Source organism: Globicephala melas, chromosome 5 (genome assembly GCF_963455315.2).
Source record: "Globicephala melas chromosome 5, mGloMel1.2, whole genome shotgun sequence".
NCBI lineage: Eukaryota > Metazoa > Chordata > Mammalia > Artiodactyla > Delphinidae > Globicephala > Globicephala melas.
The window spans coordinates 85,871,116-85,896,238 of record NC_083318.1 but is presented as its reverse complement, the minus strand read 5'-3'; the positions used below and the strand labels follow the sequence as shown (position 1 = coordinate 85,896,238).

Below are 25,123 nucleotides of genomic sequence, written 5' to 3'. Positions count from 1 at the left end.
TGCTCACGGGCTTTCTCTAGTTGGGGCGAGAGGGGGCTATTCTTCATTGCGGTGCGCAGGCTTCTCACTGCGGTGACTTCTCTTGTTGCGGAGCACGGGCTCTAGGCGCACGGGTTTCAGTAGATGCGGCACATGGGCTCAGTAGATGCGGCACATGGGCTCAGTAGTTGTGGCTCATGGGCTCTAGAGTGCAGGATCAGTAGTTGTGGCGCACGGGCTTAGTTGCTCCGCGTCATGTGGGATCTTCCTGGACCAGGGTTCGAACCCATGTCCCCTGCATTGGCAGGCGGATTCTTAACCACTGCGCCACCAGGGAAGCCCTAGATAAAATAATACTTTTATAATTTTATGGTATTTGCACAGTAAATTCTACCTAATTCTAATATGAATCTGAGCATATTTCACTATGTTATTATTAAAATGCCAATATATTAAAGTATAATTAAGTAAATATATTTATATTAAGTAAATATATAATGATCAACTTCACAAATTTGTGTTCCATCCAAAAGTTAAGACTCAATACTTCCATTATATTATAGGTCAACAACTGAGGCAGGAAATTCATTAGTCAAGAAATCCCTCTTTTGGAAGAATAATACAAACACTAACAAGAGTCAATACATTTCCAGTTGTCTCTCATTGCTAAATTAATTCAGATAGGGTTTTATTATATACAGAAATTTCTAGATTATCTGAGGGATTCTTTGTGTATGGCTTACAGTACTTGCCAGGGAAACAGCAGCCAGGAGGACACCACACAGTCTAGCACATGTTGCAGCTGGCACACTCCAATTTTAAGGCCCATCAGTGGCTTGCACAAAATGCAGTTTTACAAGTCTAGGAATTTTAAAACTGGCTTAGGATGCAAGTAGTCAAGAAACTTAATGACTTCCTCATATGAAACTTGGATTATTTCAAATGACTTGCAGACTCTTAATTTGACCATTCCAAATGATCTGGCATGTAGCCATCAGAAAAATAACATGTGAAAAATTATGTTAAAGTTGATTGTTTAAAAAATGCTAAATTTTAATTATAATAATGTTGAGCATTTTTAGGTTATTTGAGGCATGGAAGGCGAGCTTTGGTGGAAACTAAAGAGCAGCTAGATCAATTAAACTTCTCATTGTTTTCTAACAAATGAAGAAAATGAGAGCATACTTTGCATCATTTAAGTTGGGGGTTACAGGATGCTGGAACTTCCGTGATGTTGAATATGCTCTCAGATTTCTCATCTGAGAAACTTAGGACTTAGATGAAAGGACTTAGTCTTTCAATAAAAGTTCTAAGATGGAGACACAGGTCACTAGTCTTCCAGTTCAGAGTTATTTCCACCATATCATGCCAACTTTCATAAGAGGCATCTAGACAAAGTCATGAGAAAGATTTGGTAGAAAGATATCTAATGTTACAAAACAATTTCTGAAAGGGAGTGCTATACATTAGCAGCTTCAAGAGTGTCTCTAGCTCAGGTTTCTCAACCATTTTTTCTTCTGACACAACAGCCACAACATAGTCACACACTCCCTGTTAATGCTTTTTTTTTCCTTCCACATTTTAAAATGCATACAATTCCCTACGACTAGCTGCAACGGTGTCTCTTGTCAACATTTTTGTGGGAAACTGCTGCTTTTAAAATTGCTGACTCAGATCATTTTGACTTATTATCTTGAACTGCAAAGAGTGTGAAGAAAATAAAGCAAATATGTTAGTGTAATTAAGTGTTAAAGTAGCTCACTTTATAATTCTATAGATCCATACCTAATTACTTAATAATATCTTTAAACTTTTTGCACCCCATCTATCTGTGACTGTAAATTTCTAGACGTCAGGCAGAGTGCCAACCTAAATCTCAGTTTGTAGTTTCCTGTGACACATCATATCTGGCTGGGAACTTAATAAAGAGCTAGATGATAACACAGTGGAGACCAGAGACATTCATTACAGTTGAATTGTCACTAATAGTTATATAACACACATGTCCAATAAAAGCCTGATGATACCATATTTGTAATCACAAATTCCTTTTAAAGTAGGTGGGAGGAAATATATTATCACTAGAGTTTTATGGTTAGTTAAATATAGGAGTCGTTAAGCTATGGGTTTTACCTAAGTTAACAGTTAGTGGTAGGGTTTTCTTTCATTCCCAATATTTATTAAAAACTTACTATTGCACTTAGTAATACTATGCTTATTAAAAACTTATTATGGTACTAAGTAATAATATATTTTTATGTCTATGATTCAACTTTTAGGTACTTTATAATGTGAAAGTGCCACACAGAGCCATTTCAATAATTCGCAAAGTGTTGTCAGATATTTAAAAACATTATCTTAGAGCGTGGTATAAATAATTTCACACTGCTTCCCCCACATAAAATTGTTTTTATTGAATAGTCATTGGTGCCATTTTCCAGTATTGAGGGGCATACTAAGAGTATTATAAAACTAATTTTTGTTTCTATGCTAAGAATATTGTGGTGAATAGAGTCCATGATATTACACAGTATTCTTTTTATTAGAATCTGAAAGAATTGTATTGTGGCTAAGTAATTGCTCAGTTTTAATCTTATGGGTGACATGAAGAATGTAACTGAATAGGGTTTAGTTGTTTTCTTGTTTAGTTTTGTTTAGTTTTGCTTTTGAGTTCGCTGCTAGAAAGCTACAAAGTTTGTCATCTGACTTAAGGAAATATCTAGATAGGAATTATGACATGTAGTTTTAGTACTCTTCTCATTTTGTGTTTTCACTTATGTTTTGCTTTATTCTTGCATCTCTATGTTTAATTTAATACCATATATGTAAATGTAATTTAATACTATATATCACTTTATAATTATATAAATGTAAATATATATCTTTATAAGCTACCTTAAATCAGTCTAGAACAAGGTAGAATATAAATAAAAACATTTAGAATAAAAACAATGAGTTTCCCACCGTTTGTCTTGGTGCTATTAAAAGAAAATGGAAACAGTTGTCTGGTAATTAGACTACCACCTTGTTATGATTGTAACTTCTCTTTGAGAACTATTCACAGTTATTATGGTAGGGAATGCAACCATAATTCAGTCCAAGGGCCTGGCTGATGCTATCAGACACTTTATAGGTATGTTTGTATAACAGTGGACACGGCAGCAGTAGGCTATTTGTAATTTATTTTTTGAATTGTATTTTATTTATTTTTTTATACAGCAGGTTCTTACTAGTCATCAATTTTATACACTTCAGTGTATACATGTCAATCCCAATCTCCCAATTCATCACACCATCCCCACCCCCCCCGCCGCTTTCCCCACTTGGGGTCCATACATTTGTTCTCTACATCTGTGTCTCTATTTCTGTCCTGCAAACTGGTTCATCTGTACCATTTTTCTAGGTTCCACATATATGCATTAATATACGATATTTGTTTTTCTCTTTCTGACTTACTTCACTCTGTATGACAGTCTCTAGATCCATCCACATCTCAACAAATGACCCAATTTCATTCTTTTTTATGGCTGAGTAATATTCCATTGTATATATGTACCACCTCTTCTTTATCCATTCATCTGTCAATGGGCATTTAGGTTGCTTCCATGACCTGGCTATTGTAAACAGTGCTGCAATGAACATTGGGGTGCATGTGTCTTTTAGAATTATGGTTTTCTCTGGATATATGCCCAGTAGTGGGATTGCTGGGTCATATGGTAATTCTATTTTTAGTTTTTTAAGGAACCTCCATACTGTTCTCCATAGTGGCTGTATCAATTTACATTCCCACCAACAGTGCAAGAGGGTTCCCTTTTCTCCACACCCTCTCCAGCATTTGTTGTTTGTAGATTTTCTGGTGATGCCTATTCTAACTGGTGTGAGGTGATACTTCATTGTAGTTTTGATTTGCATTTCTCTAATAATTAGTGATGTTGAACAGCTTTTCATGTGCTTCTTGGCCATCTGTATGTCTTCTTTGGAGAAATGTCTATTTAGGTCTTCTGCCCATTTTTGGATTGGGTTGTTTTTTTCACACACACACACACACACACACACACACACACACACACACACTGTATTTTATTTTTACAAGAGCTAAATTAACTGACACCAAGCATTATAAATGGATGACTAAAACAAAAGCAACAATGATTGCATTTACCAAACACAAAACACACTCAAACTATGTCATAATATTGACATTCAGTCCAGTAATCCTCCACTGTAACAGCTCCTTTACTTTGCAGTGAAAATTGATTTGTATATTTTTTGCCTCTGACTCCTGGTGGGGTTTTTTTGTTTTATTCAAACAGAAATTCACAAAAATTATAATCATCCTCAACAGTTCACTCAGTCCCATGTAATTTTTTTTTCATCTTCATCTTTTGTTAGCACTTTTATGAATTCTTCAGTTTTCCATTAGAGTTCTGAAAATGCTTATTCATTCAGTTCAGCAGTATAGTCAGTTACCAGAAACCTGTACTTGTCAGAGTCTTTTCCATGAATTCCTTGAAGATGAAACCCATTATAGGAACATATTTGCAAAAGCATCACAGTGGGTTGTTTGTTTTTTTAATATTGAGCTGCATGAGCTGTTTATATATTTTCGAGATTAATCCTTTGTCCATTGATTAGTTTGCAAATATTTTCTCCCATTCTGAGGGTTGTCTTTTCATCTTGTTTATGGTTTCCTTTGCTGTGCAAAAGCTTTTAAGTTTCATTAGGTCCCATTTGTTTATTTTCGTTTTTATTTCCATTACACTAGGAGGTGGATCCAAAAAAATCTTGCTGTGATTTATGTCAAAGAGTGTTCTTCCTATGTTTTCCTCTGTTTTATAGTGTCCAGTCTTACATTTAGGTCTCTAATCCATTTTGAGTTTATTTTTGTGTATGGTGTTAGGGAGTGTTCTAATTTCATTCTTTTACTGGGAAGCTATCCAGTTTTCCCAGCACCATTTATTGAAGAGACTGTCTTTTCTTCATTGTATATCCTTGCCTCCTTTGTCATAGATTAGCTGACCATAGGCGTGTGGGTTTATCTCTGGGCTTTCTATCTTGTTCCATTGATCTATATTTCTGGTTTTGTGCCAGTACCATATTCTCTTGATTACTGTAGCTTTATAGTGTAGTCTGCAGTCAGGGAGTCTGATTCCTCCATCTCCATTTTTTTCCCTCAAGACTGCTTTGGTTATTTGCTCTGGTTCTGTAAAAAGTGCCATTGGTAATTTGATAGGGATTGCACTGAATCTGTAGATTGCTTTGGGTAGTATAGTCATTTACACAATATTGATCCTTCCAATCCAAGAACACGGTATATCTCTCCATCTGTTGGTATTATATTTAATTTCTTTAATCAGTGTCTTATAGTTTTCTGCATACAGGTCTTTTGTCTCCCTAGGTAGGTTTATTCCTAGGTATTTTATTCTTTTTGTTGCAATGGTAAATGAGAGTGTTTCCTTAATTTCTCTTTCAGATTTTTCATCATTAGTGTATAGGAATGCAAGAGATTTCTGTGCATTAATTTTGTATCCTGCAACTTTACCAAATTCATTGATTAGCTCTAGTAGTTTTTTGGTGGCATCTTTAGGATTCTCTATGCATAGTATCATGTCATCTACAAACAGTGACAGTTTTACTTCTTCTTTTCCAGTTTGGATTCCTTTTATTTCTTTTTCTTCTCTGATTGCCATGGCTAGCACTTCCAAAACTCTGTTGAATAATAGTGGTGAGAGTGGACATCCTTGTCTTGTTCCTGATCTTAGAGGAAATGCTTTCAGTTTTTCACCATTGAGACTGATGTATGCTGTGGGTTTGTCATATATGGCCTTTATTATATTGAGGTAGTTTCCCTCTATGCCCACTCTCTGGAGAGTTTTTATCATAAATGGGTGTTGAATTTTGTCAAAAGCTTTTTCTGCATTTATTGAGATGATCATATCTTTTTTATTCAATTTGTTAATATGGTGTATCACATTGATTGATTTACATATATTGAAGAATCCTTGCATCTCTGGGATAAATCACACTTGATCATGGTGTATGATCCTTTTAACGTGTTGTTGGATTCTGTTTGCTAGTATTTTGTTGAGGATTTTTGCATCGATATTCATGAGTGATATTGGTCTGTAGTTTTCTTTTTTTGTAGTATCTTTGTCTTGTTTTGGTAACACGGTGATGGTGGTCTCATAGAATGAGTTTGGGAGTGTTCCTTCCTCTGCAATTTTTTGGAAGAGTTTGAGAAGAATGGTGTTAGCTCTTCTCTAAATGTTTGATTGAATTCACCTGTGAAGCTGTCTGGTCCTGGACTTTTGTTTGTTGGAAGATTTTTAATCTCAGTTTCAATTTCATTACTTGTGATTGGTCTATTCACAATTGGAAGATTATACCTTTCTAAGAATTTGTCCATTTCTTCCAAGTTGTCCATTTTATTGGCATAGAGTTGCTTGTAGTAGTCTCTTAGGATGCTTTGTATTTCTGCAGTGACTGTTGTAACTGTTCCATTTTCATTTCTAATTTTATTTATTTGGGTCCTCTCCCTCTTTTTCTTGATGAGTCTGGCTAGTGGTTTATCAATTTTGGTTATCTTCTCAAAGAACCAGCTGTTAGTTTTATTGATCTTTGCAATTGTTTTCTTTGTTTCTATTTCATTTATTGTTGCTCTGATCTTTATGATTTCTTTCCTTCTGCTAACTTTGGGTTTTGTTTGTTCTTCTTTCTCTAGTTCCTTTAGGTGTAAGGTTAGATTGTTTATTTGAGATTTTTCTTGTTTCTTGAGGTAGGCTTTTATAGCTATAAACTTCCCTCTTAGAACTGCTTTTGCTGCATCCCATAGGTTTTGGATCGTCGTGTTTTCATTGTCATTTGTCTCTAGGTATTTTTTGATTTCCTCTTTGATTTCTTCAGTGATCTCTTGGTTGTTTAGTAACGTATTGTTTAGCCTCCATGTGTTTGTGTTTTTTACGTTTTTTCCCCTGTAATTCATTTCTAATCTCATAGCCTTGTGGTCAGAAAAGATGCTTGATATGATTTCAATTTTGTTAAATTTACTGAGGCTTGATTTGTGACCCAAGATGTGATCTATCCTGGAGAATGTTCCATGTGCACTTGAGAAGAAAGTGTAATCTGCTGTTTTTGGATAGAATGTCCTATAAATATCAATTAAGTCCATCTTGTTTAATGTGTCATTTAAAACTTCTGTTTCCTTATTAATTTTCTGTCTGGATGATCTGTCCATTGGTATAAGTGAGGTGTTAAAGTCCCCCACTATTACTGTGTTACTGTTGATTTCCTGTTTTATAGCTGTTAGCATTTGCCTTATGTATTGATGTGTTCCTATGTTGGGTGCATATATATTTATAATATTTGTTATATCTTCTTCTTGGATTGATCCCTTGATCATTATGTAGTGTCCTTCCTTGTCTCTTGTAACATTCTTTATTTTAAAGTCTATTTTATCTGATATGAGTATTGCTACTTCAGCTTTCTTTAGATTTCCATTTGCATGGAATATCTTTTTCCATCCCCTCACTTTCAGTGTGTGTCCCTAGGTTTGAAGTGGGTCTCTTGTAGACAGCATAGATATGGGTCTTGCTTTTGTATCCATTCAGCAAGCCTGTGTCTTTTGGTTGGAGCATTTAATGTATTCCCGTTTACGGTAATTATTGATATGTATGTTCCTATGACCATTTTCTTAATTGTTTTGGGTTTGTTTTTGTAGGTCATTTTCTTCTCTTGTGTTTCCCACTTAGAGAAGTTCCTTTAGCAATTGTTGTAGAGCTGGTTTGGTGGTGCTGAATTCTCTTAGCTTTTGCTTGTCTGTAAAGCTTTTGATTTCTCCATCGAATCTGAATTAGATCCTTGCCGGGTAGAGTAATCTTGGTTGTAGGTTCTTCCCTTTCATCACTTTAAGTATATCATGCCACTCCCTTCTGGCCTGTAGAGTTTCTGCTGAGAAATCAGCTGTTAACCTTATGGGGATTCCCTTGTATGTTATTTGTCATTTTTCCCTTGCTGCTTTCAATAATTTTTCTTTTTCTTTAATTTTTGCCAATTTGATTACTATGTGTGTCAGTGTTTTTCTCCTTGGGTTTATCCTGTATGGGACTCTCTGTCCTTCCTGGACTTTGGTGGCTATTTCCTTTCCCATGTTAGGGAAGTTTTCGACTATAATCTCTTCAAATATTTTTTCTGGTCCTTTTCTCTCTCTTCTCCTTCTGGGACCCCTATAATGCGAATGTTGTTGTGTTTAATGTTGTCCCAGAGGTCTCTTAGGCTGTCTTCATGTCTTTTCATTCTTTCTTCTTTATTCTGTTCCACAGCAGTGAATTCCACCATTTTGTTTTCCAGGTCAGTTATCTGTTCTTCTGCTTTAGTTATTCTGCTATTGATTCCTTCTAGTGTAGTTTTCATTTCAGTTATTGTTTTGTTCATCTCTGTTTGTTTGTTCTAGGTCTTTGTTAAACATTTCTTGCATCTTCTCGATCTTTGCCTCCATTTTTTTTCCGAGGTCCTGGCTCATCTTCATTATCATTATTCTGAATTCTTTTTCTGGAAGGTTTCCTATCTCCAGTTCATTTAGTTGTTTTTCTGGGGTTTTATCTTGTTCCTTCATCTGGTACATCTTCATCTGGTACAAAAGGCCCTCTGCCTTTTCATCTTGTCTATCTTTCTGTGAATGTGGTTTTTGTTCCACAGGCTGCAGAATTGTAGTTCTTCTTGCTTCTTCTGTCTTCCCTCTGTATTATTTGTAATTTTATAAGTAGTAATTTATTTGTATTTCTTTTAAAAACATAGCAATGAAAACATATGATCCATGAGCATGTATTCAATATTTTAGTTCTGCCCTGGATATTTTAATAGTCTTGTTCAAGACTAAAATAAGAATCTAATAAGATTGAAGATCTCACCAATGCCAGCTGATATGATTCTTCCACAAAGCACAAAGCATCTGAAGTGTTTGTGTGAACAAGACAAGCAGGCACAATCTATAAGGTAAAGAAATGAGCTAGTGCCAAATACTCAACAAAAACTGAATAAATATTTATTAACTAATATTTTAAAACTTAAGCACTGATTTAGGGAATTAGTAATGTCATGAGGTATTATGCTGTTACTTCATTGTGGTATCTTTCCTTATGCTTTTGTTTGGATATTGTAATTATATACAGACATTCAATGACCACAAATAAGAAGTGTCTCCTGAAATTAATGTCTCCTTATTTTCATTTATCACTTTCTGAACTATGATAATACTTCACAGTAGATAGATAAAATCATAGTTGGAAAATTATATATTTTAAACAGGTGAAATAGACATATCAACCACAAAGCTTGATTATTATATAAAGTGTTTTATGGAAATCAGGTTTTACTTAAATAGTAATTATTCTTCACAACGTCTGACCTTTCTTTTCTTTTTGTAATATTCCAAGTTCTTTTCTAAGACTAAGGCAGAACAGAAGTGCTTTGAGAGAGGTTGAAACCCATGTTGTGGTACTGACAAATGGTCAGTTCAATTTGGCTTAATCAACTTCAGTTCAATCCCCTCTGTGAATATATATTGAGCATCAGAGTGGTCAGAGAATAAAGAGATAAGTAAGGCACAGACATTATCCCCAAGGGGTTCAAGATGTATATTATGATGTGATACTTAGGGGTGAATATAGTTTACTGAAATAAAGGGGACTTTTCTGAACTGGCTCTTAAATGCACAAAGGCTTTTATGATGCAAGCAAATTACAGACTCTGAGTTACTCCATATAGGAGGCAGCAGGAACAAAGGCAAAGAGCTAGAAAGCTCGTGGGGAAGAGGGGGAATGCCAGGCTAACTGAGGCCAACTTGGGTTTCAAGTGATCCTAGCCATTGGCTCTATCACTTCCAGAAAGAGCACTTACTGTAATGGATAATGATTCAGAGATTGGGGAGGCAGATGAGAAACCTGTCATCGAGCTGGACGATGAGTTTTAGTGACAATTATCAGAACAAAGTTAGCGGTAATGGGATTGGAGACACACTAAATTAGATTTGCCATGCAGTTGAGACTAAAAAATGAAAAGACTATTTTAACTTTCCAACACAATTATCATTGACTTGTAGGCTATTGCTTATGTCAGCCATCAGTAAACTATGGCCCAAGGGTGAAATCCAGCCCACGACCTGTTTTGAGCTTGAGTTAAGAGTGATTTTTATACTTTCTAAATGGTTGAAACAAATCAAAATTAAAAAAATATTTCATGACAAGTGAAAATTATACAAAAGTCAAATTTCAGTGTACAGAAATAAAGTTTTATTGGAACACAGCCATGTTCATTTGTATATGTATTGTCTGTAGCTGCTTTTGCAGTACAATGGCAGAGCTGACTAGTTGCAATAGGGAGTGTGTGGTCCAGAATATCTAAAATAGTTACTATCTGGACCTTCACAGAAAACTTTGCTGACCTCTGGCTTAAGTAGTTAATGATGAATTAGCATCACCAGCTATAGATATTGTGCACGTGTTCATTCAAAACAGCTCAGCTGGACTGAGCTGATGAAACATTCCAACTAAGAATATCAGCACTGCTTATCATTACAGAGAATGGGCAATGAGTTGGACATCTACTATTAATCGGTCCATGGTGGTGGTGTTAGGAAAGCGTTTGTTCTGGTAAACTTTCCTCTGAAGCACTGTGAGCCTTGACTTATGGTTCTCCAGTGCTTGCCATGTGGTTTATTTGTGGTAGTATGCTTTTTCCTCTCCTCTTTTTGTTGTTGTTTCTGCTGCTTTTCTTTCTTATACTATTCTAGAAAAAGACACATTAAGAAGTGATAATGATAATGCACCTCTGGACTTGTCTTCTGGTAATTTGGAGATTATAAAAATATAACCATATTTTAACTGCTATATTCACCTGCTACATTCACCGTCTAATTACACATCCTCAATTGAAAAGAAAAATCATAGAAAGAAATCTGATACCACTGAAGCTATTAGAATTTATCCAGTCTGTCTGAAGGTGGTTTTATAAGAGCAGGTTCATGTAAGTTTCAACAGGCCCCAGTAATGATTGGACAAGTGTTTATGTGCAGGAAGAGGTTAGCTACACAAGTGTCTGTTGATATGTAAAATAGATTTATTCCTCCATTTTACTAATTTTTTTTAGCACACTTCTACTACATCTAATTTGGAGCAATTCAGTATGGAATCACTTGCTGAGAGAACAAACAAAAAAAGTAATTAAGAAACAGGGTGAATCAGTTTGAAAAGCAATCTCATACAGACTGGGAAAGGAAGAGATAATGTTTCAAATGAAAAAATCTCAGTAATGTGGTCATTACCATTATTATTAATAATTAAAATAATGATGATAATAATAATAGTCCTTACTATTTGTACAATGATTTTCTACTGGGCAGCTCAAAGTAATGAAATACTTCATCATTTTTATCTCTAAGAGCTCATCAAGTTAGGAAGGGTCTGGAATTCTTATCCTTGTTTTTCATATGGAGAAAATAAGGGAGAGAAGTGAATCTGCTGGTACCACACTATACAGTAGGTTGGTGGTCAGAATCAGAAACATACTCTCTTAACTGTTTATTCAAAGTGTTTTTGATGGATTCTCTTTTTTCTTTATCCCATACTATCCCTATTATTTCCCTCAAAGCCACCAAAGACAGAGCATCCCTAAAATAGTTTTGAAAGGTGGGAGACAGGAAAAGAAGACACAGCAGTACCTCAAACAAGATAGTGATAGGAACTCCATGAAGAGACATGTATAACCGTCCTCGTTACTTTCTCTCTCTCTTTTTCTCTCTCTCTCATTTAATTCGAAAGCCATGATTTTTTTTAAAATCCATCATAACATAAAAAGTACCTAAATTAAAATTAAAGTTGCTCTCTTACTTCTGTTATTCCACTTCTTACTGTTAAAAATTTTGTGTGTCTTTCTATATACTTCACTATGCACCTACACATATAGCTTTATCATGTACAAAAACTGGAACATAGCATGCATATTATTCTGCAATATTTTTTCATTAAAATATATCATTGACGTTTTGCATGTTAATACGGGTAGCTCTACCTCATCAATTTAATGGCTGCATTGTTTTAATTTTCTGTCTTGATTAAGAGTTATTGTAGAATAAATAGAGCTTCCGTCTTATATTTCACAGTTCTACATATTCTTTTGATGATTATATCAATATCAATTGTTTCCTACATTTACAAATTCATATTCTTCATCTGACATGTATTGAAACTAGTTGAGAAGCCCTTCCCTCCCCATATTCCCTCCAAACTTTTGCTTATGTCTGCTATATGCATCTCCTTTCTTCTGCAAGAAATGAATAGCAAGCATTCAGGGATGAAGGAACAGGAGTCAATTTATAAGTTTCTTACGCATGTTTTCACGTAAGAAGTGTGCAGAAGAGAAGTGGAGAAGTCTTTTTATATTACAGTAATTGTCATTGTAGGAACAGGTGCTTGGAATCCCACTCAAGGGAGAACTGGAGATGGAAGAGATTAGGGAGAGAAAGATAGTTTCCTCAGCTACAGCCCCATGGGGATATCACAGAAATAAGGGAGGAGACCAAGTAGAGTCCCTGGAGCCTTCCACTACATTCCAGTGACTTCAGCAGGGCAGAGTCATGTAGTGATGAAACTGTTGACTTCTGCAACAGTGTTCCCACCAAACAGGACATTGAGACAGAGCCAAGATGGGATGATGGTATGCCAGGGACCAGAATGATTATGTCACTTCCTGGTCTTGTATTATCAGGAAACAGAGTTCTCTTGATTTCTGTAAGCAACGATTATTTACTGTGAAATGCTTCACAGTTTCCAAGAAGTTTTCACATTCATGATCTCATTCTGGGTCCCACAGTCAACCATGTGCTTTAAACAGAATGGGTAGGCTGTCTCTTATTGACAGATGGACAAACTTAGTTCAGAGTCTAAATAACTTGTCCAAGCTGGTAAGGAAAGGGCTGGACTTGGACTTCTCTTTATTCTGAAGCAACCCCAGGTGCTCCTTCAGGATAACACTTCCCTTTCCCTCAGTTCTTGTACCAGACTGCTCTGGAGATAAGAACACATGCCTTGATTCTACCAACGTGCTAAATACCTCAAGAAATTTAAAATAACAGCATCGTATTTAAACAACTTGGCCAACTCTGACTTATTTCATTTTCCCTAACTTTTGAGTTTGTTTAGCAGCTATTTTAACACAAGGGAATGGCAACTTTACTAATCAAACAAAAATCAGGTTGATCAACATTTTTCAGTAACATGTATTTTTGAAGGCAGAACAAATGGGAGAGGTTGAGGAAGTTTCATGCAGAAGGGATTTCCTGCAGCATTGCTGAAGTTTAGAGGTAAATATTAGCTCAAACACTCAGGTTCTTTAGAAGAGACCTCTGGTTATCTCTTATGTGTATCTTCTAAGTTTGTTTCAGAAAATAGTAAGAGAATAGAATTAGAAACTCTGCCCTCAACCTAATATGGTTCAAACTGTAACATATATAATAGGCCATTTAAGATTCTACAGTGGAAGTGCCCGACTTGGTATCTTGCACATAGCTGGCTCAGCAAACTTTCTACATGCGAGGCACTGTTGTAGGCACTTTACATACAGTAATTCATTTAATTCTTACAATAATCCTATAAGATTGGTACTATCATTATCATCTTCATTTTTTGAATGAGGAAACTGAGATACAGAGAAGTCAAATTACCTGCCTAAGGTCAAGCAACCAGAGCCAGGAATGGTTTCAGCAGCCAGGGATTAGGGTGTGTTCTAAAACAAAACAGTACTCTTCCTTCTAACTGAGTGTCCTGAATTAGTTCCCCAGGAATATCTACTTCACCTAAGGAGTGGGTATGGGTGTGCACTGTAATATAATCCATCGTTTGCTTTCTTTCTCAGGCCAGCTGTGGTGAGGGCCAGGAGGAGAGCTTGTTTGGAGCCCTGGGTTATTGGCCTCATCACCTTTATATCCCTGATTGTCCTGGCAGTGTGCATCGGACTCATCGTTCATTATGTGAGATACAGTAAGTATGGGTTGCCCTGGCATCAAGTGATTTACCTCAAATATTTCCTGATTATATACCTGTTTTGATTTGTCTCAAGCTTATTCATTCATTTCTATAATTTGTTTGCATAGCTGGTACAAAGAACTCTTCACCAGCCTTGTTACTCATTTAATCCTCACAAGCCAAGGAGGATTCTTTCTTCTGTCTTTGATGTAGCAATGCTTCCTGCTGGGAATAGCATGCTAGTTTTCATATTCATTAACAGCAATAATCAAGTCTTAATTAAGGGAAAACCATAGGAAAGCTACAGTCCAATGTTTGGGGTTGTTTGAGGTCATAAGACAATCATCTTGATTTAAAATAACTCCAACTCATTGAAATCCCGACAGCTCAATAAATTGTACAATCAGGGATCATAGGGAAGTAGGCTCTATTTTGTACTAGTAAGTCGGGAAAATGCTTATAGTAATATATTGTTGAATAAATGCCTATTCGTTATTTTAAAATCATCTTGGTATATATTGCAAGTGATTAAAGGAGATAGGATATGCTGAGAATATTAATTACAAAGAGGTTCACTCTGTGGTAATCAGGTACCTCCCTGCTAGATGAACCCTGAACACTGCTATGTTATTAGAAAGGTCCCCAGGGTACTTCAGAACTATTCTTCTAGAGCATAACAACCCTTCTGAAGTTTCCTTCTTACTCTGTCTCAGGTTTTAATTAGTTGACTCCACTTTGACCTATTTGTTTAATATCTCCCTTAGTGACTAGATAATGCTTTGATGTTCAAGACCCTGTAACCAAAGAAGCTAATCACTGGATTCTAATTGAATTGGGAATTTGTAGCAGTTGCTTTTTTGTAAAGAGAGATGGTGATCTGTAAACTGGTTATCTTCTACTAGCAGACACAAATCCAATCTCAATTTCCTAAACAAGGTGGATTATTCCTGAAAGAAAAAGTATTCAAAGATTTTTTTTTGGGGGGGGGGTAGAATTTGCCCACATGCAGTTCTTTGAATTTGGACTATCTGCATTTTGATAATTTCTCTGGAGCATGTTTTTTTAGTATAAAAAGAATAGCTAAAATAACTTTATAATTCTACAGTTCTATTCTGAATATATTAAGTCCCATTATGTTGTAAGCATCATTATTCCTCTCCATGGACACCTATGTTTTACTCATTTTTATATTTCTAAAACTTATTAAAGAACTTATTAGGCGCATATCAGATAATTAATGTTTACTGAATACTGAATGATAAAAATAAATGAATTATACCTACGATATTTTCTTGGGGCATATTTTGGTTTGTCTGACTTAACAAGGAATTCCTAGTCATGTTAAGGATCTTATTAATTCAGTGAGAGAAAATGTTCTTACTACTTCTCCTTTGCCTCTTCCCAAGCCAAGTATTATAAGGCTTACAAATCTTACTCATATGCATACAATAAAAACCTGGTAAGATTTCAGTAACCTGTTCCTGTGTACCCTATTGTTGGGATGATAAGCTGAGTAATATGGAACACACAACGTTCACTGCCCACACACCACACCTGAATAAACAGCAATTGTTATGATATGTGTTACTGTCATATTTGTGATCTGTCTTTTGTTTAGAGATATAACCTAAGAACAGAGTAGATATAACACATGAGAATTTAGGTGCTGGCATGCCTAGATAACCAAACTGAGCCAAACAAATCTATTGTAGAAACAGGCAGATAAAGATGGAGGTGATCAGACTGCATCATTTTGGCATAAAACCCAGGACAGCATAGAACTGTGTGTTCAGTTTTTATCCAGTGGCCTTTGGGACTGCTTTTCTGTCCCTTTTGTGATTTGACTGACAGCAGGTGAATCTATTATGAACATCATTGTAGGTTATAGAATCACAAAGCTGTTAGAAAATTATCAGCAAACTCATGTTCATCCTTATTTTTCTTCTCTGTTAATATTCTCAATAATATTTTTCAACAACTGCACATGCCATATAATTCTGGTAACTGGAAATATGTTTTGACACCTAGCAACCTATTTGAGTCTATCAGGCAAATTAAAATATTGACTATAGATAAGTTGTTCATTTGGTTGAAGCATATAAAATTGCTGATATTTGACCATTTTTAACCTATATAAATGGCAGTTTCAAATAATTCAATCTAATAACTGAAAAGAAACAGGTCTAAGGATGTAGAAGAGTATGTTTTCCTCCTCTTTAGAACCTTACTATTCAACATGTGGTTAGGTACCAGCAACATCCGCCTCATCTAGGAGCTTGTTAGAAATGCAGAATCTTGGGCCCAACTTTATTTCTTTAATTAATTTTTATTGGAGTATAGTTGATTTACAGTGTTGTGTAGTTTCTGCCGTACAGCAAAGTGAATCAGTTATACATATTCATATATCCACTTTTTAAAATTCTATTCTCATACAGGTCATTACAGAGTATTGAATAGAGTTCCCTGTGCTATACAGTAGGTTCTTATTAGTTATCTATTTTATATCTAGTAGTGAGTATATGTCAATCCCAATCTCCCAATTTATCCCTCCCCCCATTTCCCCCTTGGTAACCATAAATTTGTTTTCTACATCTGTGACTCTATTTCTGTTTTGTAAATAGGTTCACTTGTACCATTATTTAAAATTCCACATATAAGCAATATCATATGATATTTGTCTTTGTCTGACTTCACTCAGTATGACAATTTCTAGGTCCATCCATGTCACTGCCAATGGCATTATTTCATTCTTTTTTATGGCTTTCTTATTCCACTATGTATATGTACCACCTCTTCTTTATCCATTCCTCTGTCAATGGACATTTAGGTTGCTTCCATGTATTGTAACAGTAAATTTACAATACAATACAATTTACAATACAACACAATTGCTATTGCAAATAGTACTGCAATGAACATTGGGGTATGTGTATCTTTTTGAATTATGGTTTTCTCCGGATACATGTTGGGCCCAACTTTAGACCTAAAGTAAACTATCGGTCAATATTTAGATAAATTTAAAATGTTACTTGAAATTGTGTATATTGTGATCTGCTTGCATTTCAGGTCAAACAGTCCTCAGGGCAAGGGCAAGGTCATTCAGTGAAAGAGAGGGAGAAAGGCAAATCCTCCCTAGACCCTCACTTAAGTGGCTAATGCTCAGGAGACCCTGACCTTTCAGTGTCATCCATCTCCTTTATGCATAACCAACCCCTCCCCAGGCCTTGTCTGAGTCTGACCAGAGGTTTCCCTTTCTGTCCCAACAAATCCTCTGGATGGCTAGAATATTCTTTTGGAATGTACTGGTAGTTTTTTTTTTTTTTTTTCTTATATAACTCTCATGTAAAACTAGAGATTTCTCCTATAGCCTCAGTGAGTGTATTTGGTTTTTTCCACTCCAAGGAGCAATATATAATGAAAATTTGTGCTTTGGGAATTAGACCTTAGCTTGAAACCCAGTTCAGTCTTTTCCGGCCAAGTCATGTTAAGGTTGGGCAATTTATTTACACTTCTGAGACGGTAGACCTTATCTGTTAAATGTGGATAATACTACTTTCTTATGGGAGTTATTTTAAATTGAATGAGATATGCAAATATGCTTGGGACACAGGTGTCTAATGTTAGTTTCCTTTCCCTCTGGGGTTTAAGTGAGGGAAAGGATGAGAAGCAAGAGAGCACCTGAGATTGATGAGGCACACTCCATTTTTCTATCATAACCATACGCAACCATCATGTTCCAGATGCTTGGCACAGAGTCTCTCACAGAAAAGATAGTCAGCTGAATATTCATGGAATGAATCTTCTGAGCTCTGTGCTTGCTTCATGTACAGGAGGGTAGAGGAAAAGCTTGAATTGTTGCACTAATTCTTCAGCAGACCAAAAACATGGGCTGCTTGAACTGGATGCAGAAAGTGGAGACAATGGCTAAAGAAACAGACAAACCAATTCCTATGGCTGGTGGGAGAAAATAAATAGAGTGACAAGGGAACCAGGTGAAACTAAGTAGTGTCTCTGGAGGGTTATGTCCAGTGGCAACTCTACCTCCTTAAATTTCTATATACTGAGCTCCTAGCATTTTAATCCCTACCCTCATCTCCTTATCCAAAATAAATATTCTTACACTAGAGTCCCTATGGCAAGAATTGATGTGTAGTTTATGGAATTGGAAGAAATCTACTTTTAAAATATAAAAATGCATTTACTCTTGGGAAGCTTCCGAATCTATTCCTGTTGATATGCTCAGATGGTGTGACTTACTGCTTCTTGTGGCTTATTCAGGAATGGATAACACATGACTAATTAGCCTACAGGAACACCAAGCATTTCATATGGCTTTTATACTCTAAATCTTATGATGATGAACGTTGTTGTCTTTTATCTTGAGATAACCATGAAGGTCAGAACAGGATGATGGAGATGTTGACCAGGGTAGCATTGTTTCCTGTCTCAGTCTGTCTAGCAACTACCAAATGGGGAAATGATGATGCTTTACACTGTTTCCTGTCTCAGTCTGTCTAGCAACTACCAAATGGGGAAATGGTGATGCTTTACACACATCTGATAAAAAGTATGATGAGTTTTTTCCTCTATCCTTGCAGATAAAAAGACAACCTACAATTACTATAGCACATTGTCATTTACAAGTGACAAACTATATGAGTTTGGAAAAGAGGCTTCTAAAAATTTCACAGAAATGAGCCAGAAAATTGAATCAATGGTAAGCATTTTATTCCCACTTCTAGGGTATTTGCTATCACTTTTTACCATAATTTTTAGTATCCTAGCTTCTCAAACATCCATTCAACTGATCTTGTATATCTTGCAAAATGGGAAGAGGCCCTACCTGAGAGATATATGACAAAACTAACAATACATGAATTGGAGGAATATGCCTTACAGGGCTAAACCTAGTGACTTTTAGCCATTTCTTTTTGTACCTCCTACTCACCCTTCCTTAGCTAGTGCTACAGTATTGATCAGCAGAGTCTAGAAATTCTGAGAATGTTAGGGTGACCCAAGATACAGTTGTTGTATCATTGATTTCCTAAAGAGACCTTTAGCAAAAGGACACAAGATTGAAACTATTCAGACCCATACTTGAGAAGTATCTTAGTATTTTAAAATATCCAACCTTGGACAAGTTTTTGGTACATAAGTCTATAGGAAATCCTTGGATATTCATCTTTATCCTTAGGGCATCAACATTCATCCTGAGGAATGAACTGAATATTTTAAATAGTGGAAAATTTAGCAGTATAGGCCAAAAGAGCAAGAGCCTGGGTGATGACTTCTCTTCATTGTCAGACTACTTAGAGAATAATTTAGACTTTTCCTGGTAGTCTGTGAAGTAATTAGTGAAATGATGTGATGGAAAGCACCCTAAACTAGGAGTTGGGACACCTAGTTCTAGTACCATTTACTAGCCAGTGATGTATCATTGACATATCTCTTTATCATTCTGGAAAAATTCTCTTATGTGAAAATTAAGGCACTAGACTAGAAAATTTCCAAATTGTCTTCCAGTTCCAATATCCTGAGTGAGAACAGAATGGCAGTGGCCCACCTAGAAACTGCCTGGTAGACTAGGAGCCTGAGGATTTGGATACTTTGCTGAGGAGAGGGTCAAATCCTGGTTGTATTTGTACTTGTAAACACCAAACCAGGGAAATATCAAATAAGCTCTTTTTAAGGAGCTATATTTTAGGAGATATATATATATATATATATATATATATATATATATATATCTGCTTAAAATATAACATATATTAAAGGAAAGGAAATAGAACTAAAGAGATCAAGTAAAGATGCAACTATTTTCCTTGTTTTTTGTGCCATTCACTAAAATTTTTATAAGATCCAGACTGACTTAAATATATAGGAATATAAATAAGACTCTAACACTCTTAAAAATTAATAATTTTGAAATTGTTTGATGAAAAATAAACCTTTAAATAAATATTTCCAAGTGAATGCTGTCATTAGATAACTCATTTGAATTGTGCTGATTTGTCTCATAATTGAAGTAACTTTCCTTGGGCACAAAGACTCAGAAGTCAAACAAAATGTAAGAAAGAATAAAAAGGCTCATTGTTTCTGTCAGTCAATTACCAGCTTGTAGTATCTGTATTTGGTAAATATACATACAGTGAAAAGAAGAAACACTTGCTGTGTTTATCTTGACTTTTAATTTAAAAATTTAAGTTGGCTAGAATTCTTATTTGTAGTAGTAAGAAATACCTCCACAAAATACATTCTTCCACCCTATTAGAATAAACCTTATAGGAGGTATTAGGCTATGTATCCCAGTTCACCTGGGCCTTCCTAAGAGCATCTTGAGTGCTGAATTGAGTGCAGATTAAGACAGGATATTTGGTAACTTTTTCACCAGGTTTGAGAACCATGTGACACCATTATGCGTTCATTTCCCTCTTCCAAGTACTAATCAAGCCCGACCCTGCTTAGCTTCTGAGATTAGATGAGATCCAGCATGTTCAGGATGGTGTGGCCATAGATTGTCCTTATTTTTATAATCTACCACTTGACAGAGCTTTTTCACTTCCTTTGTTTATCTACTGTAAAAATCTGTATCTCACGGTGTGGATGCTTACTCTTACTTTTCAAAACCCAATCTGTTTATTCTCTTTTGTCTCTTTCTGAGTGTAACATAGAAGATGTCACTCCTGGCCCCCCTACTATGGTTCCCCAGTTCCTATAATTCCTAAGGCAGAGTTCAGTTGAAATCACTGAGTAGAATACAAAAAGAGATTCCTCAAGTTTAGCACATTGTGAAATGTCAGTCAATGTGTTTTGTTTTTAAGTTTTTTAAAAATGTTTTTAAGCTTTGAATCAATTTGCAGAATTTCAGAAAATTATCCTTGCTGACGTATTTTGAATATTTTTGGAACAGGTGAATAATGCATTTCATAAATCTTCATTGAGGCAAGCATTTGTCAAGTCTCACATTATCAAGTTCAGGTATGTAGATCTAAAATGCTGACTTCTGAATATAATTTAAAGCTAAAGCTGTTAACCTGGTCAGTAATAAATACTGTCTGAAGTGTTAATAATATGATATAATTCAATTCAACAGACGTTAATTTGGTACCTGCTCTGTATAAGTCATGGGTTACAATGTGCTTTACTCAGTCTTTAAATTCAAAACAAGGCATTTGCAAGATGATTTTGAGGGACAGAAGTGTTATTGGTGGCTATGTTATAGAACTGTTTTTTGTTTGTTTGTTTGTGTGTTTTTTTGGAATGCCTAATTAGCACAAATAGGGACCTAAGCCACATCCCTCGGTTTAATAGCAAATAAGTGTCCTATGTAAAATAGTGTAGTAGATGAGATTTTTCTTCTCCTCTTGGTTCTCCTTCCTACCAATTTTCTTTCCTTTCTTTCATTCCACTCATTTTTTCTACAAATACTTAAGATCTCAGATCTGATCATCAACCATCAATAAATAGAATCCAGAACATAACATTTTAAGCAAAATACTATATGAGGATCTTAAGTAATGTATCATCTTAATACAAATTATTTTTATTTTCAAAATAAAACAAGAGCTATTTCCAACATTATTTCAATGACAAAAACTCCAAGTTACTTCTCAGTCTATTACTTAGTTGACATCTCTGAGGTGTTAGTTTGCTCACTCCTGAAAATTCCATACTGTTTGGTGTTTGAATTTTTACTTTTTCTTAGATCTGCTTCTCCAGTTCTTAAATTTTCACTCTCTCAAGGGGACTTCATCCACCCACAACATGGTTTCATGTGCTATTGAAACCCAAGTTTCTATTTCCAGTCTAAACTGTTGTCCTGATTTTTAGAACTATATGCCTGCCCACGCACACCTCCACATGGAGGTTTCACAGAAAATTCTTAAACTCAAGAAAAACCCAATCACACTAATGAGAAAACTGGAAGTCATCCCACACTCCTCCCTTTCCTGGGCCCCTTGCACTTTATGAATAACTACCAATTCTGTCTTCCAAATAACTTTCTATTTTGTTTACGCCTTCATCCCAGAAATCTTGCTACTCATTCTTTCTTCTGTTACTACAATATGAAGAAGTGTAATTTGTTGGAAAGATAAAGTCAGTCTTAGAGATGTTGATTTGAGGTACTAAGGGAACTTACGAGCCTGAAATATGCGTCTGACATAAGGGAGGAAATGGAAACTGAGCTGAAGACATAAATTTGCTCAACATCAACTCAAAGTATTAGAAAGTGTGGGTGTCAACAGAATTTCTCAGAAAAGGAGTAATGCAAGAAAAAAAAGGATGATGAAGAAAGCTTGAAGAATGACAGCATTTAAGGAAATAGAAGAAAAATAGGAACCTAGGAAATAGGGAAGGAGCAGGAAAAATGAAGAAACAAGAGAGGCACCACTGAAGCTAACAACAGAACGTTTCAGGGAGTGAGTGGTCAGCATCAACAAGACTCCTGAGACGCCAAGTAATGTGACTAGAAAGAATCCATTGGAAATGTCAATGAGGAAGTCATTAGTGTTCAAGCAGAGAAACAACTCAGTGGAACAGAAGGGGAGGATGCAGACTGCAATGAAGTAAATATGAGGCAGAATGTAATTTACCCATTTAAGAAGGTTTTCTGTGATATGAAGGTGTGAGATAAATTGTATAGCTGGGGTAGAGGGAGAGTTTTGTTTGTTTTTGTCTCTATTAGCCAGCCAGTATAGGAATAGTTTAAGATAAATAAGAAAGAGTAAGTAATAGATGATAGGGTTGCTGAGGCAGTGAAATGGGATAAGATATATAACAATAATCTCTTTAAAGTCCTATTTGTTTTTTTCAGATTACAAAAACAATAGAAAATTTTATAAAATTCAAATAACACAGTATTACAAAAAATAGAAAGCGAAAGCCCCCTCTCCAATAATTTCACACCCAGAAATGATACATTTTGTTAACAACTTATATTTAACATTTTCCCAATGACTGCATATAGATCTATTTCATTCTTTAGCTGGCTGTATAGTATTTCACTACAAGTATATGTCAAGATTGATTTAGCCAATGCCCTTTTGATGAACACTTGGGTTGTTACATATTTTTCTGATTTAAAAATAAGGTTATGACAACATATGTGTACGTATCTCCTTGCACACAAAAGAGTGTATTTGAAAATTAAACTTCTAAAAGCAGAAATGCTGCATCAAAGAAGATGGATAGTCAAATTTATAACAGATAAACTGCCTTCCAAAAATGAGATTCTAATTTATATTCACACTTACAGTTTGGGAGCATAGGAGTTGATGCAGTATACAGTGAGGAGTAAAATTGTTTGGGGTTCTGGTTCAAGATGGTGAAGTAGGAAGAACTAAACTCACCTTCTCCCATGGACACACTGAGTCTGCAGCTACATAAGAAACAATTTTCCCTTAAAAAAAAAAAAAGTTGGCTGAGTAAATACTACACATTGGGCAAATGAAAAGAAAACCACATTGAAGCAGGCTGGAGACAATGGGACACAATTTTGTCATAAACTCCACCCCCGCAGAGCAATCCACACCAGAAGAAAACTCAAAACCCAGAGATTCTCCCTGGTGACTGAAGGGTTCGCACCCCATATCAGGCACCTCAACTTTTAGGATGTGCACCTGAGAGATGAGCCTCCAAAACATCTAACTTTGAAAATAAACAGTGCTTGAGTTCTGAGAACCACAAAACTAGCCATCTGGGAGATGGCTCTTAAAGGGCCCATGCACTTAGGCTCACCCATCCCAGGGCCCAGCACTGAGGCAGCTTATTGCACCCAGACTAAAAGGGAACTGATTGCATTTGAAAAGAAGGGGTAGAGTAACTGACAGAGAATGAAAGTGTAGTCAAGGATGATTCCAAAAAAATAAATAAAGGATGATTCCAAAGTAGTAATTCATTCAAATAATGCTAAAGCTAGTGAACACTCTATCTTGGAAATATAATCACGTGAAGTCAAAACAACTTGCTCAAGCTTTCTAATGTCCTTAGGATTGGGAGTTGTTTAGGATAGCCTGAAGGCTGCTTAGGAGAAATCACTGGATTTACTTAAGCCACTGGAAATTAAGCCTGAAAGCCAAAGCCAGAGTTGATTTCATATTTACCATACATTTTATTTGATAATTTTGAATTGTTGACAAGAGAATTATTTTTTATATTAATAACCCAAGTATTTAACTAGATCCTATGGTGGTAAGGGAGATCATGAGCATACTAGTTGCTTATCAGAGAGGCTGAGATGGGAGTTCTATATATGACAAGCAATAGGAGTACAGAAGAAAACAAATTAAAACTTTTAAAATTGCATTTATGGATTTGTTTTGTGTTTGTGTTTGTGCTTCAAATGAATGATAAAGAAAAAAATAGAGTTTGATATTACCATAAAATCTTATTTGGAACTTTATCTTTAAAAACCATCTTTCTCTTTTTTTTTTTTTTCCTTTTTGGTCCATAGTCAAGAGGAACATGGAGTATTGGCTCATATGCTGCTGATTTTTAGATTTCCCTCTTCTGAGGATCCTGAAACCGTAAATAAAATTATTCAACATGTTCTACATAAAAAGCTGCAAGATGCTGTAGGACACCCTAAATTCCATCCTGAACTTGTTGAAATTAAAAGTAAGTTTATTTCCTATTATGTAGTTCAATTCTCTTACATAGAATAGCTCCATGTTAAGTTTGGTCTTGGGCACTGATTTTTTAAAACGTTTTTGGATGTCTTTCATTGTAGGGATCTTGCCACCAACAGAATATTTCTTTCGGACTAAATTGGTTCTAATGAAGTTTAAAATTTTTTAATATTACCTTAAACTTACACCACCCATGCAAGTCTGTCATTAACCCCTGAGCCTGTGTTCTTTTTCTATGTTGGGGCTTACACTTTAGCTATAGAATCCAATGATAAATGGAGAAAGTGGCTTTGTGCGTTTATTCCTCTTCTTTTTCTTGTTGCTTACTTTTTATGTTCTGAGTATGATGGATGGAAAGGTTCATGCCATCCACATATTTGCTTTCAAATGTCATTAGCTTCTTTACTTAGGCCCTTTACTGATGAAAAGTTTATAATTTAGTTTCTGGTATAAATTATTTTTGGTACATTTTACAACTAATTTGAAAAATCTGAGGTTTTT

The 25,123-nt window shown here is 35.5% G+C and overlaps 1 protein-coding gene across 1 annotated transcript in view; it reads left to right on the top strand.

Annotated features, from left to right (window-relative positions):
- Positions 1-25,123, top strand: part of TMPRSS11E (transmembrane serine protease 11E) — a 50,279-nt gene that overhangs the window by 7,760 nt on the left and 17,396 nt on the right. The window contains exons 2-5 of the mRNA XM_030880702.2: positions 13,885-14,009; positions 18,593-18,711; positions 20,905-20,972; positions 24,448-24,611. Of these exons, the coding sequence (XP_030736562.1) occupies positions 13,885-14,009; positions 18,593-18,711; positions 20,905-20,972; positions 24,448-24,611 (476 nt within the window). The remainder of the gene's footprint in view (positions 1-13,884; positions 14,010-18,592; positions 18,712-20,904; positions 20,973-24,447; positions 24,612-25,123) is intronic.